The 18,603-nt window shown below is 34.7% G+C and overlaps 1 protein-coding gene across 3 annotated transcripts in view; it reads left to right on the plus strand.

Moving 5' to 3' along the window:
- The window catches only part of ninaC (STKc_myosinIII_N_like and MYSc_Myo21 domain-containing protein ninaC), a 47,070-nt gene that overhangs the window by 19,569 nt on the left and 8,898 nt on the right, over window positions 1–18,603 (plus strand). For all 3 annotated transcript variants that reach the window (XM_090160348.1, XM_090160350.1, XM_090160349.1), the window contains exons 2-13: window positions 6,176–6,265; window positions 6,464–6,564; window positions 6,635–6,791; window positions 6,863–7,038; window positions 12,036–12,140; window positions 12,220–12,319; window positions 12,412–12,488; window positions 12,551–12,696; window positions 12,778–12,843; window positions 12,915–13,005; window positions 14,334–14,498; window positions 15,493–15,714. In XM_090160348.1, the coding sequence (XP_090016474.1) occupies window positions 6,562–6,564; window positions 6,635–6,791; window positions 6,863–7,038; window positions 12,036–12,140; window positions 12,220–12,319; window positions 12,412–12,488; window positions 12,551–12,696; window positions 12,778–12,843; window positions 12,915–13,005; window positions 14,334–14,498; window positions 15,493–15,714 (1,308 nt within the window). In that variant the 5' untranslated portion in view covers window positions 6,176–6,265; window positions 6,464–6,561. The remainder of the gene's footprint in view (window positions 1–6,175; window positions 6,266–6,463; window positions 6,565–6,634; window positions 6,792–6,862; window positions 7,039–12,035; window positions 12,141–12,219; window positions 12,320–12,411; window positions 12,489–12,550; window positions 12,697–12,777; window positions 12,844–12,914; window positions 13,006–14,333; window positions 14,499–15,492; window positions 15,715–18,603) is intronic.

The following is an 18,603-nucleotide window of genomic DNA, read 5'->3' on the forward strand; positions in this document are numbered from 1 at the left end:
TTCTGATGACAGTCGCGGACGGGGGTAACAACTTAACGACCTAATTGGCCTCTGGTAAGTAATTAATTTGGCATCCATGGAGACCTCGAGGGGGCTTTTGTGCGAAGTCAGTCGAACATACGAAGGGGGTTGTAAAAATATGAAAGACTTTTTGTTATTTAAGATATTTTATTTTAATATATAACGCGTCTTAGCCGCGAAGGACCGGCTAAGGATGGAATTATTTTAATCCATCAAACCACCCCAACAGCCTCCGGTTCTGCCTTTTAATTAAAGGGTTTTCTATATATATAATTAGAATACCTCGCCGTTATCAAGGTCGTTGTCCGCCAGAAATCGAGCTGGTGTGATAATTTCGCAGGAAATGTGTTAGTCATTTTTATTCTAAAATAATCTCCGGTATTTTAAACAGTATAGGTTCAACTTTAAAGACTTGGTAATACGGTTGACCTTTTTAAAATTACAGAAAGTTTGAGTATTCGATAGTAGGAAATAAAGTTAAATGCTTTATTGCAAGTCCGCGTGAAGCCTACAATTTTTCAATTTTAACGTGATAATTGGCATCAATGCATCAATAAATTTTCATGTAATATTTAGTTTTATAAATTAATAATTATATTCAATTATAATACGAAATATATATAATCAATATTATATATTTAATATCGTATAATACTAATTAATATTTTAAATAATATAAAATAAATTAATAATTATTAATTTTTTAATAATATAAAATAAATTAATAATTATTAATATTTTTAATAATATATAAAATAAATTAATAATTATTAATATTTTTAATAATATAAATTAAATAAATTAATTATTAATGTTTTTAATAATAAATAAAATAAATTAATTATTAATATTTTTAATAATATATAAAATAAATTAATAATTAATATTTTTAATAATATATAAAATAAATTAAAAAATTAGTAATATTTTTAATATATAAAATATATTAACAATTAATATTTTTAATAATATATAAAATATATTAACAATTAATATTTTTAATAATATATAAAATATATTAACAATTAATATTTTTAATAATATATAAAATATATTAACAATTAATATTTTTAATAATATATAAAATATATTAATAATTATTAACATTTTTAATAAATAATATTTGTAATAATATAAATAATATATTATAATAATAATTAATATTTTTAATAATATATAATAATATATAACAATTAATATTTTTAATAATACATAATAATATAAAATAATCATTAATATATTTAATAAATAATATATTAAATATTTAACAATTAGTATTATTAAATATTTAACAATTAGTATTATATTAAATATTTAACAATTAGTATTATATTAAATATTTAACCATTAGTATTATATTAAATATTTAACAATTAGTATTATATTAAATATTTAACAATTATTAATATATTTAATAACCTATAACAATAATTAATATATTTAATAACCTATAACAATAATTAATATATTTAATAACCTATAACAATAATTAATATATTTAATAACCTATAACAATAATTAATATATTTAATAACCTATAACAATAATTAATATATTTAATAACCTATAACAATAATTAATATATTTAAAAATATATTAATATTTATTTTTTAAATAAATTATCCTGTATGAAAGAGCCAACTACCGCTTATTTATCGTAAAATCTTGTCGATCGAAATTCTGCCTAAATTTGGAAGCCGCGGTGGGTTTTTAAATCGTCTTAGCAAGGAGACCCAGTTTCTTTAGTAGGTGGCTGACCCAATGTATTTTCCCTGCCCATATTTTATATTTGACCATCTCTATTATTAGAATAAATATGGCGGTGTTAAATGACGAGTATTTTTTCCGACAGATAATCGAGAAAATTAGAGGCTCGGGCAGCGAGATTTTTAATGGACTTATAGCGGTACCAAATTCGCGCGTCCGTGTGAAAATCGTTAAATTGTACGTCTGAGATTTCGTGATGGGGAGAAATATTCTTAACGGTCTCTAATGGGTTCGCGCCTCTAATCCCGAGCGTCCCAATTCTTATCAATTTCGGCAAACCCCTACAATGCGACCGGATTTGTCTTCGCTATCGGATAATATAAAACTTTTATTGGAAAATGACATAATGACTTCTGATAAGGAAAAACAGATTTAACTTATTTGAGGGGACTCGTAGGAGTGAATTTCCGCGAATGTCAGAGGTTGACGACTTAACTATAATTCATAAAGTGGTAGTGTCCCGTGACAATGGTAATTATACCACTTCTGCAAGCAGAAGCGCCGATTTTAATTATTTCGCGTTATGATTATAGGTCCTTCTCTAATTGAAGGAATAGCGTTAATTAAAGGCAAACTTTTAAGGATACTCTCAGTTACGAAGTTGTTACGATAATAATGACGTTCTTCGAGGAAGATGGTTTTCGATTCTATATTCGCTTTGAGAAGTAGGAAGCGGTGGCTTTGTTTCATTTTTAGTGAAGAGCTTCGATTGAAGTTTGGCACTGTTTGTTTGTGTTTATGGCCGTAGGAGCCAGGGGGTCGAGGGGTAATGCACCTCCCAAATATTTAGCTGGAGGGATTAACTTATTTATTTGCCTCCAACTTTTTGGACAGTTAAGAACTACAAATTGACTAATTAAAAATATTAGAGGCTAAATAAAAAGAATAATAATAATAATAAAAATAATCAGCTGGGCTAATACCCAAGGCACCACCTTAGGCCTAAGTCATCAAGCGACTTTTGAAGCCTTTAATTCAGGTGGCCGGGTTACCTACAGTTCTTATTTTTTTTAAAAACATTGGTTTTGTACCATAATATATTTAAAACTTACTGAATCATTCATATTTTTGTGGTAAAATCAACTTAAATAAATTTATTAAATTTCGAAATACAAAATATACGAAATATTTTCCGTTATTTGCTTGTTAAAAAAGATTGAGGGTTTGAGCAGCTTTGCCCTCTCAACTTTTCAAACGTTCCTACGCCACTGTATTTAGTGGGCATCCTGGTTGAGTGGGGCTAAAATTAGCATTTTTTGAGAACTGCCCAAACTAAACTAAACCCCCAATGATGAATATTTTAACAATATTATGAGAGAAAAAGGCTGTAAATAAGTAACTTAATTAGCTCAGCAAAATTGGCTGCCTTTGTCGAGATGTACATCTCCTATGAGGTCATCAGCTATTTTAAATTTTCATACTTTTTGCGATAAATTCACGGTAAATAGTACTGCCCAAATCCGAGTTTTAGAATTTCCCGAAACTGCCAGAACTGCCCAGTATTGTAGGCCCTGTGGTTGACCATGGATGAAGAACGTCAATTGCGTGGGAACCCTTGAGATATCGTTACAACATGGTCATTGAAAAGAATGTTGGAAGTATGGGAAAATAAATAACAAAATGAACCAGAAATAATAATCAGCTAGGCTAATACCCAAGGTACCATCTTAGGCCTAAGTCATCAAGCGACTTTTGGAAGACACACATTCTGTCGGAAAACAGTCGGAATAGAGTCGGTTTTAAAGCGGGAAAAACATGTTCCGAACGAGGGGCAGGTCACTTCCTTGATTAACGACGCACCCCTCGAAAGAATAAATCCGATTTAATCATGATTATTTTGATTAAATTCAATTTAATCACGATTATCTTGATTAAATCATGTTTAATCCATATTTAGAATGTTTAAATCTGATTTAATCATGATAAAATGATTAAATCTGATTAAAATGATTAAATCCTGATTAAAATTATTAAATCCTGATTAGTATGATTAAATCGCGATTAGAAATTAGAACGAGAATCAGAATGATTATATTGGTGATTGGAATGATTATAATTGTGCGTGATTAGAACGAGCTGATTAGAATAATTTAATATGTGATTAGAATTATTTCGTATTTACCGCGCTCGATAAAATCTCGATTCGACCGATTATATTGATTAAATATGATTATAATGATTTGATTAAATATGATTATAATGATTTGATTAAATATGATTAAAACGATTAAATCTGATTAAAACGATTAAATCTGATTAAAACGATTAAATCTGATTAAAATGATTAAACAGATTAGATAATGATTAAATCCTGATTAAAATGATTAGATCATGATTACAATAATTAAATTTCGTTTAAATCATTATTATATTGATTAAATCGTGATTTACCCTGATTAAATCACGATTACCCTGATTTAATCATTTTACTATGATTAAGACGCACCCAAAATGGAAGTGTCCTGCCCCTCTGTTCCGACCCCAAAAGTGCATTTTACCGACTGCAACATTCCTACTTTTAAAATTTAATTTGATCGACTTAATATTTAAGTGATCGGGTTTGTATCCGAAAATGCCCATTGGCTCGACTGTCATAAAATTAACCGTGGGAAAAAACACCCAAAATCCATTTCGGCCTTTAACCGACCACAAAATAAAACGGTCTGTTCGTGCTACTGCGGATAAAATTCGTTAGATAAAAACAAATCAAGATCGAAAGGTCAAGGAAACCCGAATTAATGGTCTTAAAAGGGCCTAAGGTGGTGCCTTGGGTATTAGCATAGCTGTTTATTATTATTATTTGTTGGGATGGTGCGTTAACCCTGCTTTAATCCGTTCTCATTTATTATTCAAGCGATGATGTCTTTAATTTGTTTCGGTTCGGGATCATATCTTCATTCTGAGGCGAGATAATGACCGTGAAGAAGAAAACCAGTCCAGCATCTGATTAACCCCGCATTCCCCTATTTAGTTACCAAACTCCCCACAGGGTGTCGTTTCGGTCGCGCTTATGTAAAATCATAACTGTCATCTCATATTTTTAATATTTGTCCGACCGTTATTAACAATATCATAAGTCTATAATATTTTCCATAAGTTTGTCACTTTGGCGAGTATTTTACTGAGAGCAAGTAACGGAGTGACATCATCCCAAGAAGAAAATCTCCCCCTAGAAATTAAATTTGATTACAACTCACCTATTGCTCGGAATTGTTTATTAATTAGCCACAAATTTTCCGATTTATTTAAAAAACGTTGGTAAAAAGAATATCATTTTTAACTTATTTAATTATGTTTTTTTACGCAACCAAGTATTTATTTGTACAAAAGTGTCATTTATTCAAATAATTGTTCGTTTTATTTAAATAATAGGCTTATTCACTTTCGATTATTTAAACATTTTACAATTTTTATTCAACTATTGGTTATTGAAATAAATATTATTTAAATATCGCCGAGCCTATTTTATTCATGGATAAAAATTAATCGAAATCCGAGCACTAAACTCGCCCATATGCGGCTTGCTGATTATTTTTACTTAACACTATGGTTAATTACCATTACTTAAACTTTTAAAGGCCCAATTTAAAAAGAAAAGGTCTAAATCTTACTAAGCTCTCAGTAAAACGTACGTATGTGAAGAATAGGAGGAGTCACACTTATGTATTATATTATACACTTATGATAATGTTTTCGACGGTACCTCGCAGGGGTGTGGTTCTTCCACTTCCTCATCTTCTTATTAAACTTCGTATCTAGAGCATCTAGCTTACGTTGCCGCCTATTCAAATTTTATTCTATTTTGCTAATTTTATTTTGTTATCGTAGACTAGTGTCATTGTCGCCATTTTTATATTTTCACGTCTTCAATGATGACATTGTTCTTATTTATTTCGCCATATTCTTTTGTTATCTAACTCTGTCATATCCCGTATTGTTTCGTAATAATTTTTTGTCAAGTTTTATATATTTTTAAGCAGGTGTATATTAAATTAACTCTTTTGTTGATGTTTTTATTGTTGATATGACATTCGTAATTAGGGCGTAGTTTAAGATTTATAATTTGGATCGGCTTAGACTTTAGAAGGGACAGATATCAAAAATGTTGCCACACAAATGGTCGCTCGAGTTCTGTGTTCATAATGTAGAATTATTTGCTAAAAATATTATTGGAAAGTGTAATTTAATTAAAATTAAGTTCCGTTAATATTCTTTTGACATCATGCGCAAATGTTTCATTTAAAAGAAACTCTTAGTCTTTAATCACCAATAGGCAAAGTGGACTTTTAATCTACTCTTACTTTACAAAACGTGGATTTTAAATAGAGCTTTTTGTACGGGTTCCAAATAACCTGATTTGTAACGTATTTATTTTTCTGTTCTACAGATTGAAAACTCTGAGACTCTCGAAAAATCCCGATGCGAGATCATGAAACAAAAGCATGATTTGACGACGCGCCCGAAACAATCTTGTCAAGTACGTATATTCGATATTTGGATAAAAATGATATCAATATCGCGGATGTAAAGGCGCCTTAGTCCGTCCTTTAAGCGGTATCACGTACCGCCTCGCGTAATTGGATTAGTTCGAAATCGCGTCGCGGCCAAATAGACCATAATTCCTTTGCTATGGTTTCCTATCTCTCTTAATAACGTATGGTTTCATTTCCATCAGAGATTTTGCACTATTGAGCGTCAAACCGCCTTCTTCCGCGAACCCGCCGAAGAACGAAGGCTTTCCTACCGGGAACCAAAGGTTCCGACAAACGGAAAATGGTCAGTATTACTCGGTTTTATGACAACCCTATTTGCGGCTAAGCTTCTATTATTATTTCCGTGGCGTCAGGGGCCTTCCGTCAACGGCTTGGTTAGTCACTACGACAACCTGTCTCAACACATCAACTTCAGCGAACTGCCCGACCCGACGGACAAGTTCGAGTTGCAAGATGTGGTGGGCGAGGGCACGTACGGCGAGGTCTACGCGGCCGTCAACATCGAAGACGGTACGTTCCTCTGTTATTCCGTACTAACTAGAAACGCGTCCTCTTAACCTTCTTGCCGCCATCTCTCGCAGAGAGCAAAGTGGCCGTCAAGATCATGGAGAACATCGCGGACAACGCCGAGGAGATTGACGAGGAGTACCTGATTCTGCGGGACCTGTGTCTTCACCCGAACATCCCCTTGTTCTACGGACTGTACCTGAAACCCGGATCGCGCAGGGAGGAGGACCAGTTGTGGTTCGTTATTGAGGTACGCCATCTTCCTCCGCGTTTTATTTATTGGATCTTTATCTGGTTCGTCTCGAAATGTTTTATCCACGCGTAGCTGGGTCGTTTCCGCTTCATTTGGTACATTGTCCCGAAAGGTGTCATTCTTAAAATACGGCCTTGTCTCGTCTTGTTGCCGAATTTATGATTTTTTAGACTTATCTGTGTTAGCAATAGGATGTTATTTCGGGAGAGGTCGTTGGAAGAAATTCGGATGGATGTTTTTTACGATAATTCGCGTCTTATCTGTCGTTTCGACGGCTGCTCTCGAATATTTCATCCTGAAGTGATATATAAAATTGTTTGGTAAATTGGAGGATTTTGTTGAAGCTAATTTATCTCGGATTGTAAGATTTAGGTGTTTTTTAAATTCTGTATTTTCTATTTGATCAGTAGCCCAAGTTTGTAATTTTAAAAAATCGACATATTGAAGGTCGAGATGACCATTTTCAAGGTAGAGATCGCCCTATTTATAGTAATTATCTTTATTATAAGATTTTAGTACATTTTCGAACCCAGCATTTAAAAGGTCGAAATGGCCATTTTCAAGGTCGAGATGGCCCTGTTCAATGTTCATAGTAGTTAGTTTTTATTATAAGATTTTAGTACATTTTCGAACCTAGCATTTAAAAGGTCAAAATGGCCCTGTTCAATGTTCATAGTAGTTAGTTTTTATTATAAGATTTTAGTACATTTTCGAACCTAGCATTTTCAAGGTCGAGATGGCCCTGTTCAATGTTCATAGTAGTTAGTTTTTATGATAAGATTTTAGTACATTTTCGAACCCAGCATTTAAAAGGTCGAAATGGCCATTTTAAGGTCGAAATGGCCCTGTCTATAGTAGTTATTTTTATCATAAGATTTTATGAAATTTTCGAGGAGCTTTTGTCGCGTTATTTTTCATATCGAAATGGAAATTATCACTGATATCATTAGCCATCAACGTGAAGTCTTTTAAAAGAGAGAAAGGGTGAATATTATATTGAAATTAATTTATCAAATAAAATGGAAAAACTTCGTCCACTTGGTGGTACACTTTTCAAACAAGTTGCCTGTACCATTAATCATACTCATTGGCGTGAGAAGAGAATGGCCTTTTCGCTACAAAGCGAGCTTCTCTCATTCATCGTCACCGCGCGCCTTTCAAGTGGAAGAATTAAACGGCCAAATCTCCTTCAATGCGCCCACCTGATAAATTTCGTGCGAAATCCGTGGCGCGTGAAGAAAAAGAAGGGTGGAAATTTCCCAAATTGGAACAGCCCCTTCGAACGGACTAATGAAATTTCTAGCCGACTTTGTAGCTCTACCCTCTAAAATGTTATTCCGTTATATATTTCATTTCAAATTTAAAATAAAACGTGTTTGCTCTAAATTTAAAAACCGAATTGCGTAGTTTCGCGCGAAAACGTCTTCGACGCCATTGCGAGAGAAGTAGGTGGAGATAGTAGTGATTTAATTAACGTGCTCCAGCGATCCTATAGAATCCTACTTCCATGCTACATTCGATTAGGATTTCCATGTGCAATTCCTATACTTTGGTTTATTCCAAAATAATTCCGATAAAAATTAACAAAAATGCAAAATTAAAAATGACAGTTAATTATGATTACCAGAAATTGATATATTTTTTGGCATAACTAAGTAGAAAATGAATTACTATCATAATATAGTATTGGTCAAAGTGTTTTATATAATTTTAGCAGGAAACACACTATATTTTGTAGTGCTACCTTAGACTAACAATATGGAACGGCACACTCACTGTTTAACCATGGAACAAGAATTTATGGGGACTCACTGTTTCCGATATTTTGACACGGTAGGCGTGGCCTAAATCGGAAGGCTTATTGAGGTACATCAGCCACTTTGATGCGCCTCAAGAATTCTGTTCTACTATCACTGCATGGTACGTGCGAGAAAGTTAGGTTAGGCTTAGTTCATTAAATTTTTTTAAGTTTACAAATGAGATGGATTCCAGTAAATTTGATTAACACTCAGCCATATGCGGCTTACTGATTATGTTTACTTAATACAATGGTTAATTACCATTAAACCTTTAAATGCCCTTTTTTAAAAATAAAAAGTTTAAAACTTACTAAGCCTAATCATTTAACAGACAACAACGGCGCCATTTTGTCAAAATTGAAAGTGAACGCTTCCGAAATAGACTTCAGCGACGCCAAGTTTGTCCACATTGAACTAAAATTACCCGTGATTTTCCTATTCCCAGTATTGACGCGTGCAACAGTGAGTCCCTTTGATTCTTGGTCTATGATTAAATCCGCGTTTCGAAATGGCAACGCATCGCAAGCGTCCTCTGGTGACAGAGGTTTTAAATATTTCTACTCTCGCGTTATAAACTCTAGAAGAATTATCAGGTGGTAGAGACGTTTCTTAAATCCGACACTACAGCGCTAGACTAGTGTCAGGCGTTGCTTTAAACTAAAACTGATCACTATTCAGTGTACCGTCCCTTACTTGTTGGTCTAATTTTTTACGGAGTACATGGTCTTAAGCCAATTTTTTTCGTTTAGTTGTTTTTTTTTAGGGTAATGATATTCTAACACCCGGCTTGCATTTTTAAGGGTTTTGGTGTAGCGTAACAAGCGTTGCTAATTTAATATTCAACTGGGGCCCAGTTTAAGGCTTCGTAAACTCTCAATGGTAGAGCGTGACTTTTATTTAAATATCGACATACATTTTCCACGCATAATAGAATTAATTACCAATATTTGCAATTTAGCGGTGATCTGACCTTGATATTAAACTTGGGGTAAAATTAGTTATTTTTTTCTTTCTGAAGATTTTTTCCCTTTGGTAGAAGTTGTAAATTGTTATTTAATGTCTTTAAAAGTAAGTGTTTCGGTAAACATTTTATTTCCCGAATTTGCGGTGGAATCAGAGGTCATCTAATGACCCTTAAGAAAGTGTCTTAGCCTTAACACGCGTTTCAGTTTTTTTTCCTTATCTTGACATTGTAAATTCTTCGATTAACGATTTTGTTGGACTTAATTTCATCTCGTTATCAAAATGGTTTGATCTGATATCGATTTAGAACTTGAAATTTATGGTTAGAGCAATTTTCTGTATTTAATGACATTTTATAAGGTTAATATTTCTTTTATGGTACCTTGTATTAAGTCTTCTAAACTTCAAGTGCATTTTTTACGATGCTATAAACCTAGAAAGAGAGGTGATCAAATTTCTACTTTTAATATAAAAAAAATATTGATTTAAATTGGGTCTGGTTTTAAACTTTTTTTGGTAATTTAAAAAACATTTAAGTTTATTTTCCTATGTACATTCCGAAAGTAATTTAATGATCTAGCAGTGATTTTAGGTGGATATTTAGGATAATTCCTCCCGTGTTCCTACAATCGTTCTACATGCGAACTACTACAGTGCTTTTTTCCCCTTTTCATTATGAAGTGGTGAACGTTTGGTCAGATTTTAAATGGATTTAAACCTTAACTCATTTATGGGTTATATTTTTAAACAAACTATTACATTGCATGAAATAAGGACATATAATTGGTTGTGTACATATCCCGTTTTTAATAATGGTATATTTTGAAAAATACTCTAGTCACGTTGGTCACCTTAGCTCGGTATAAAAAATAGACTAGCTGGCTGGCTATTTAGATAATATTGAATCACGACTAATAAATATCTAAGCCCATCGTAGCAGGGAACCGCTTATGCACTGCTGACTGCCAATCCTGTTCCAGACTTTGCTATCTGAACGCCATCTGTACTTTATAAGAGTACTAATAACTTGTATAAACTTTATAATTACTTTTATAAACTTTATAAATATTTTAATTATAAATTTATCAATATACTGTCCAATTATTACGTTTATTTCACTAAATATATAATTTGCAATTGAAATTAGATATTTATTAGCCGTGACCAAATTAATGAAGGAAATAGTATTTTGTCAGTGCTGCTTCTAAATATTAATTAACAATCATGATAACAGTGTTGCCGGTCATAGTTTGTACATTTTGGTGTGAAACAAAAACTGTATTCTACATTTTTTAACACAACTTCTTAATGAGTTTAAAAATATGTCGATCATCTTTCGACCTTGTTCTTGATATATTTTTGTAGATTTTTATCATACTCTAAAAAAAAGTTATCGGGCACTGCGTGATACGCTTGAGCTAAGCCTTAGATTTGCGACAACGACAGCAAAAAAACTGCATCGGAAACGTCCCATTTTAGTTATCGGAAATAAGGAATTATTCCAATGGAAAAATCGTTTTTTTCTTTTTTGTCATCTTCATCCGTAAGATCTTTTCAGAGATCTCCACCATTTGATCAAAAAAATATCTTTCTAAATTTCGCCGCTCGGTGGCGCGCATTTCGAATCGATTCGAAGAAAATTGGCCTGTATTAAATTTGAATTGATATTTTTTTTATACTATCAAAGGTCTGTCGAAGATTCGCTGCGTGAAAATATATTTAAAAACTCGTCAAAATATATCGTCTTAAATTTCGAAGTATAGCGCCAATTCGAGCGTGCAGTTGAGAAAAAAATTGTGCCGGTATAAATGTATATATTTATGTAAATTGCATCTGGAACATTTAATTTAAGGGTATGAGTCCCCTACTAGACGACTACTGTGTGTCTCTTCGGTCTTAAGAGAAAACGCTCGTTTTTTTAGCCAAGTTTTCAATTCCGTTTTGAAGTGTTTGAAAAAAATTGGAAATAAACCAGTTTAATAAGAGTTGAGAATATCCAAGTGATTTATTTCCAAGTTTCGGAACTTTTGACACTTACTGCTTTAATCCACGTAACAAACCATACTTATAAACCATACGTTTATTTTCGAAATTTAGTTATTTCCTCTACAATAAATCAAACAAAATATAGGGTAGCTTGAAATATATAGTCAACATTTATTTTAAAACATTATGTTTTTTTTATATTTTAATAAACTAACTAATAGAAATGATGATTTTAATTATTATTAGCTCTGTACCGGCGGTTCTGTAACGGATCTTATCCAAGGCCTTCGGAAAAGGGGAAAAAACCTGCCGGAAATCATCATAGCATACATCTTACGCGAAACTATGGACGTAGGGATAACTATTAATAAAATTAATTAATATGCCAAATATAATGAAATGAATAATTAGAAAAATGTGTTTTCGTTAGGCATTAAGGTACTTGCATTCTAACCACTGTATGCACCGCGACATCAAAGGTCATAATATCCTGCTAACCGAAGACGGACATATCAAACTAGTGGACTTCGGTAAGGAATATATTTGATGGCGTACAAGTCCTCATTGAGCAGTTGAGCATATCGTAAACATTGATACTAATTCGAGAGTATATCGCCCTTAGGTGTTTCGTCTCATCTCACCGAGACTTTCGGGAAGCGAAATACATCCGTTGGCACACCGTATTGGATGAGTCCCGAGGTCGGGCCCGATTTCAAAATATCCCGCTAAAACGGAAATATTCCTAACGATTTAATCCGCAGGTAATCGCTTGCGAACAACAATTGGATTATTCGTACGATGTCCGCTGCGACGTTTGGTCGTTGGGTATTACCGCCATAGAATTGGCCGATGGTGAACCGCCATTGGCCGATATTCATCCAATGAGAGCTCTCTTTCAAATTCCAAGGTGACCTTGCGCTCGTGACCTTCGAAGGGCTTGGTCTTTGAACAGATTCGCCTAATCCGAATGCTTTCGCGATCTTTACAGAAACCCGCCCCCCAAGCTGAAACACGAGGCATCTTGGACTGAAGAATTTAACGATTTCCTTTCAGAGTTAGTGTCGCTCGTTGTTTAAAGACGTTTTGACGCATTCCACTAATTATGTGTCCTTTATGGTTTCAAAGATGTTTAGTCAAAGATTTCGAACTGCGGCCGATGATATCGGAGTTGATGGAACACCCTTTCATTCTACAGGTGCCCGTTAACGCCGAAGAGGTAATTATCACGTTTCATCAAATTGTACAGAAAAGCTAGAATCATTAGCCTTTAAACGGCGTGGAACTGCTGGATTCCAGATAACGCTTGTTCGTAAATCTGGCTTTTTTAATTGTAGCAGAATGTCTTTGCGGATTTGTTAGGGTTGAGGAGCGAAAACATATTTTTATCGTTACAAATCTATAACGTATTTTTATCGTTACAGATTTATAACGTATTTTTATCGTTACAGATTTATAACGTAGTTTTATCGTCGCAGATCTATTACGTATTCTTATCGTTACAGATCTATTACGTATTTGTATCGTTACAGATCTATTACGTATTTGTATCGTTACAGATATATTACGTATTTGTATCGTTACAGATCTATTACGTATTTGTCGTTACAGATCTATTACGTATTTGTGTCGTTACAGATCTATTACGTATTTGTATCGTTACAGATCTATTACGTATTTGTGTCGTTACAGATCTATTACGTTTTGTATCGTTACAGATCTATTAGGTTCTGTATCGTTACAGATGTATTACGTTTTGTATCGTTACAGATCTATTACGTATTTGTATCGTTACAGATGTTTAACGTATTATTTTCATAATTACAGATCTGTAACATATTATTTTCATCGTTACAGATCTGTAACATATTATTTTCATCGTTACAGATCTGTAGCGTATTATTTTCATCGTTATCGTGTTTGTAGTAAACTTGCTTGAGCTATTTAGGACCAAAAGTCGTGTTTAACTGAAATGTGATTTTGGCCTATTCGTGATTTATTCAAACATTTATTGTTGAAATTTTTTAAATCTGAATAACATATAGATAAAATAACGATTAAAACCGTACTCCAAAATGTCGAAAAATCGTAGCCGGTGAAAAGCTACAAAACGTGCGAGTGAGGGACCTTAGAAAAAGTTCGATAAATCCTTCTTTTAGCGACGTCTTTGGGGCGTGACGAAGACACGTTGTCGCGTAAACAATTTCCGATCTGATGTCTTCCTTCATTGAGGAAAAACATTTTTATTTAAACGGTCAATTTTTAAGACTTTAAATTCGAAGTATCCTTAACTATTATAAAAATCCCAATATGGAATTAATTTAAAATTAACCTCGACACTGTTGCAATTCTGCAATTCTATACCACAAACATAAACTATTATGAAAGGCTAAGCAACTAAGTGAAAAAAACCACACAACAGTCTTTCAGACAATTTAACAGCGCTTACAATGGGTTAGAGCTAAAGATTAAGTTAAGCCTTGTCTATATCCATTTTTTTTTTTGCGTCTAGTCTAAAGAATGTTTTTGTACGTTTGTACGCGACAGGTTCGAGTTCAATTACGTGCCATCATGTTGGAACAAAGGGAGCTTGGCTACGCGCGAAGGCCACCGGAGGTCACCACGAAGCATGGTCAGTTAAAGACCGACCGGAAGTCCCGCCCGCAGCCCGTTTGCCATGACGACTTAGCCGCACTCGAGTGCCTTTCCGAGGTTAGTCCGAAATTGAAAGAAACCTTCTTCAATCGAAAAAAACCTGCCACGCTTAACCAAGGCTTAACAACAGCACATCTCAAAACATCACCCTGTCTCCGGTAGAAATCTTTTATGCGATAGAACTCAGTCGTATCGGATTCTTGGCGAAACATTCGACAAAAATGGGGAGGAGTTCCCGTTTCGTTTTTTCTACTTCTCGACGTTGTGGTTGTTAACCTTGCCTGAACAGATTCTATTAAAATGATAATCTTGAATTCTTGATTGGAATATTTTGTAGGAGGAAATACACGGACCGCTTCCGTTTCGTGGGTGGGGGTTTTGCTTTTGCCAATGACGACGATGGGTTCTGCTTTTTTCTACTTTGATGGAAGATTATTGCCCATTTTGGGATGGATACGGATGGTTTTGTTTTACCAAATTTAGATTCTCAAGGAAAGTTTACGAGTCGCGAATTGTATTTGGTCGCGAATGTATGTATTTTGAGAGATGGAAAACGGCCAAGCGCCCGTTAGAAAACGGCTCGTGGTATGCTATGAATTTGACGCTTCTAATTTACGGTCGCCATCTTGGGGGAGATTAGGATTTATAGTTCGACCCCCTCCATTTTCGCGGAGTCGTAGTTAAAGGGAATATACCCTCGGCTTTAGAAATGTTTGGCGCCACTGTAAAGGGTAATTTGAAAAATTGAAGGGGTCTTCCATAAAGATTGCTACGCGGGTTATATTACCTTTAAATGAACCCAACGTAGTTAATTTTGGACTTATTTCCACGTGACGCTAAATTGGAAAACATTTCCCTGTACAGTGGCGCCAAACATTTCTAAAGCCAAGGCGATAACGGCCAGAGCTGCAAACGTTGGTGTTCAACACCAAATACCCGAGGTGATATTCTCTTTAAAAGACATAGGAAAGTAGTTGAGCTATTCAAAATATTAGTATCTTCGATTTAATGTCAGTAATTAGTGTTTTAAACTGATTTTCCGTTTCTTTAGGATGTGGTCGTGGAACAACTGGCGTCTCGATACCAAAGAGGTCAAATCTATACTTACATCGGGGACATTCTACTGGCCCTCAATCCCTTTCAACAGTTGCCCATCTATTCGGACATGGTGTCGTTTAGGTATCGGAACCAAGCCAAAGCCAATAATCCTCCCCACATCTTCGCGGTCGCCGACAGCGCCTATCACTCCATGCTACATCAGAAACATAATCAGGTAATATCAGAAGTACATACCGTATATATTAAAGTGAGGTATCCGACTTACTATCCTGCCAATGTTGGTAGCTCGAAACATGTGCCACTCAGCGAGGGGGCGGAGCTTGGATTAATAATAGTAGTTCCTACCTGGATATATCACTTGAAATAAAACCTGACCAGCAAATGGCTTTTGCGGCAGCAGCACCGCTTCGGCGAAGTTAGCGGAGAATTTCCGAAACTCCCGTAACACGTACATGTAGCCTTCTACAAGACTGGACCCTAACAAACACTTAGCAAATGCACGCGGGACTATATAGTGATATATCTAGGTAGGAACTACTATAATTTATCCAAGGGGGAAAATAAGGGGGGCCCACCGTAAAAGGGCGTGCTTTTTGGGTGCCCGGTAGGATAGGGGCTCATCGCCTTGCTCTTCACCAGCACCCTGTTCTTGAAAAATTCGGTTACAAGGGCCCACGATGAGATAGTTTTCCCTGGGCCCAAAATGTATCTGCACGACCCGGCTCCCGCTTATTTTTAGAAAGATGTTTCGGGGAAGAAAATAGTGCTGTTAAATTGAGGGTTATAATGATTTTCACTATTTAATTTGGGAAAATGTTGCTTATTTTACATCGTTAGTTGTATTGTGATCGTTATTGAAAAATGTACACATCCTAGTCTCCTTATCTCGTACTATATATATTACCAAGAATGTATTTGGGTTAACAGAGAATATGTGGAATAAAATGTTATCATGATTCCCGGAAGATATTATCTACTTACACCGGAGAGCCCCCCCCCCCCCCCCCAGGCCCACCGGAAGGAGGAAATATTACCAGAGGAAATGCGAAAGGGTGTGGTTTTTTTCCGGGAATCACGAAGGTGCTGCCCACATATTCCTTATTCACCTCAATCAAAAGTAAATTAACCGAAGTTATCAAACTGCTATACTCTCCGTGTTGGAGGCGTTTTCCTTATGAAGTTACATTTTGACATCGAATTTGAAATTTAGCGCTTTCCTAGGCCGAAAAATTGTTCCTGTGAAAAAAGCTACGCAGGCCAATGCATTAGAAATTTCTACAAACGTTTTAACGAACATAAAAATGACATAAAAAAAAGAAATCTTACAACTCTGCTCTGGCGGAACATATCGCGGATAACCCTACCCATAAAATATCTTTTAATAAACCTAAACATATCGCCTACGTTGAAAATTATTTTAAATTAAATATTAGAGAGTCATTGCAAATAATTAAAAAACGGAAATTAAATCTAAGCTTGAACAGAGATAATGGTCCGGGTAGCTTTTTAGCTGAATTGTGGTAAACCAGCTTCATGAATATTTTTCTGTATTATTTTTTGGTCTTGTAGCTTTCCAGTTTTGTCACGTGGTTCTCCCAAACCGTAATTTGTATATTTTAATTTGTCAAAACCAGACCTGATGATGCCACTGAACAGAGCGCGAAACTAGTCGCCGCGTACTAAATGTTAAACTTTTAAACTTTTACTGTGTAAATAAAGTAGCTATTTTTATTCTTATTCGAAAAAACATACGTTTTTGTTTTTATCAAACCATTTTGTATACATAGAAATAGCTATACCCAAAATTCCCAAGCGCAATTTATCACGTCAAAAGACGGGGATAGAAATTAGCTTTTATTTGATTCGATTTTCTCATCATTTCCATCAGGAAAACGCCCTCCAAATTAAGAGCGCTATTTTGATAACTACGGTTCAATTACTTCTGCCTCAATACATTCTTAATATTATCATATGTAACATAATACCTCTAAGTGTGACATTTGCAATTTTTATTACTACATCCTTTCTTCACAGTGCACCCTAATTGTTTTCTAAATAGCGCCCCTTGGTTGCGGCGCCGTGAACTAATATAACCCAACTTCCTTTAACGTGATATTCCGATAATTTGACGCGTGATTTTCAATACCTCCATATTTTTAGGTTTAATGCGTATTTAGCCGCTGAATTTGAACTCTGACTCCTTTTGGATGACCAATAAAAAAATTCCAATCACAAAAGAGGGTTTAACTTCTTGGTTACAGAGTTGCTAGTCGTTTTCCTGATTTATCTTTGGTGAAGAAAGGAAGTAATTAGGAAAAAGTGCATGAGCTACAAGTGTTATACTTAGAGGAATTATGTTACTTATGATATTATTAATTCATTGTCTGTTGAGAAACGAGGATACAGATGGTCTCGTCCAACTTGTCCACTACTCGCGTGACCTTTTGAGGGAGAGTAAACGGGGTCAAAGAAGTGGTAGGGTCGGTTCAACATAGTTAAAAGGAATGCCAGTTGAAAGGGGACCATTGGTCTTCCGCGAAACTTGTTTATTTGGATAAAGATGCGGAAATAATATTATCGCAAGTTACGAGGCGCGACAAAGAGATACAATAAAAGTGGGAGTTCGTTTCTCTTTTCAAGACGTTTTGTCCTGTTTTGACTTTTAATGTCATATATTTTCCATATAAATGGAATTCCTTTTTTTGTGTGATTCCATTCGGAAAAATGCCCCCCTTTAAACGTTACGAAATGTCAAATTTACGTGTCCATATGAAAGTCTCGCTCGTTATCCCACGTTAATTAGCATTCAAATTCATTGACATTTTTGAAGGAATGGAAGGGAAAGATCGTCGCCTCTTTGTGATAGTGTCTGTACAGGCTGCCACCTAGGAGCAACAGACCTCACACAAGGAGAACGCAACCCGTCAAAAGTCGTGAATTTTCTTGTGTACAATTTTCATTGGTTAGACGCTTTAGCGCCTGCTGCCGTCGGGAGGGGAAACTTCGGAAATTGTCTTCTCCCCCCCGACCCTAAAATGTTCAGCGTAAAGGTTCGTCCAATGAAATTTGTACACAACACTGCCTTAGCTAGGACGCTCGGGTT

Source organism: Leiobunum rupestre, chromosome 10, assembly GCF_980474605.1.
Source record: "Leiobunum rupestre chromosome 10, qqLeiRupe1.1.hap1, whole genome shotgun sequence".
NCBI classification, from domain to species: domain Eukaryota; kingdom Metazoa; phylum Arthropoda; class Arachnida; order Opiliones; family Sclerosomatidae; genus Leiobunum; species Leiobunum rupestre.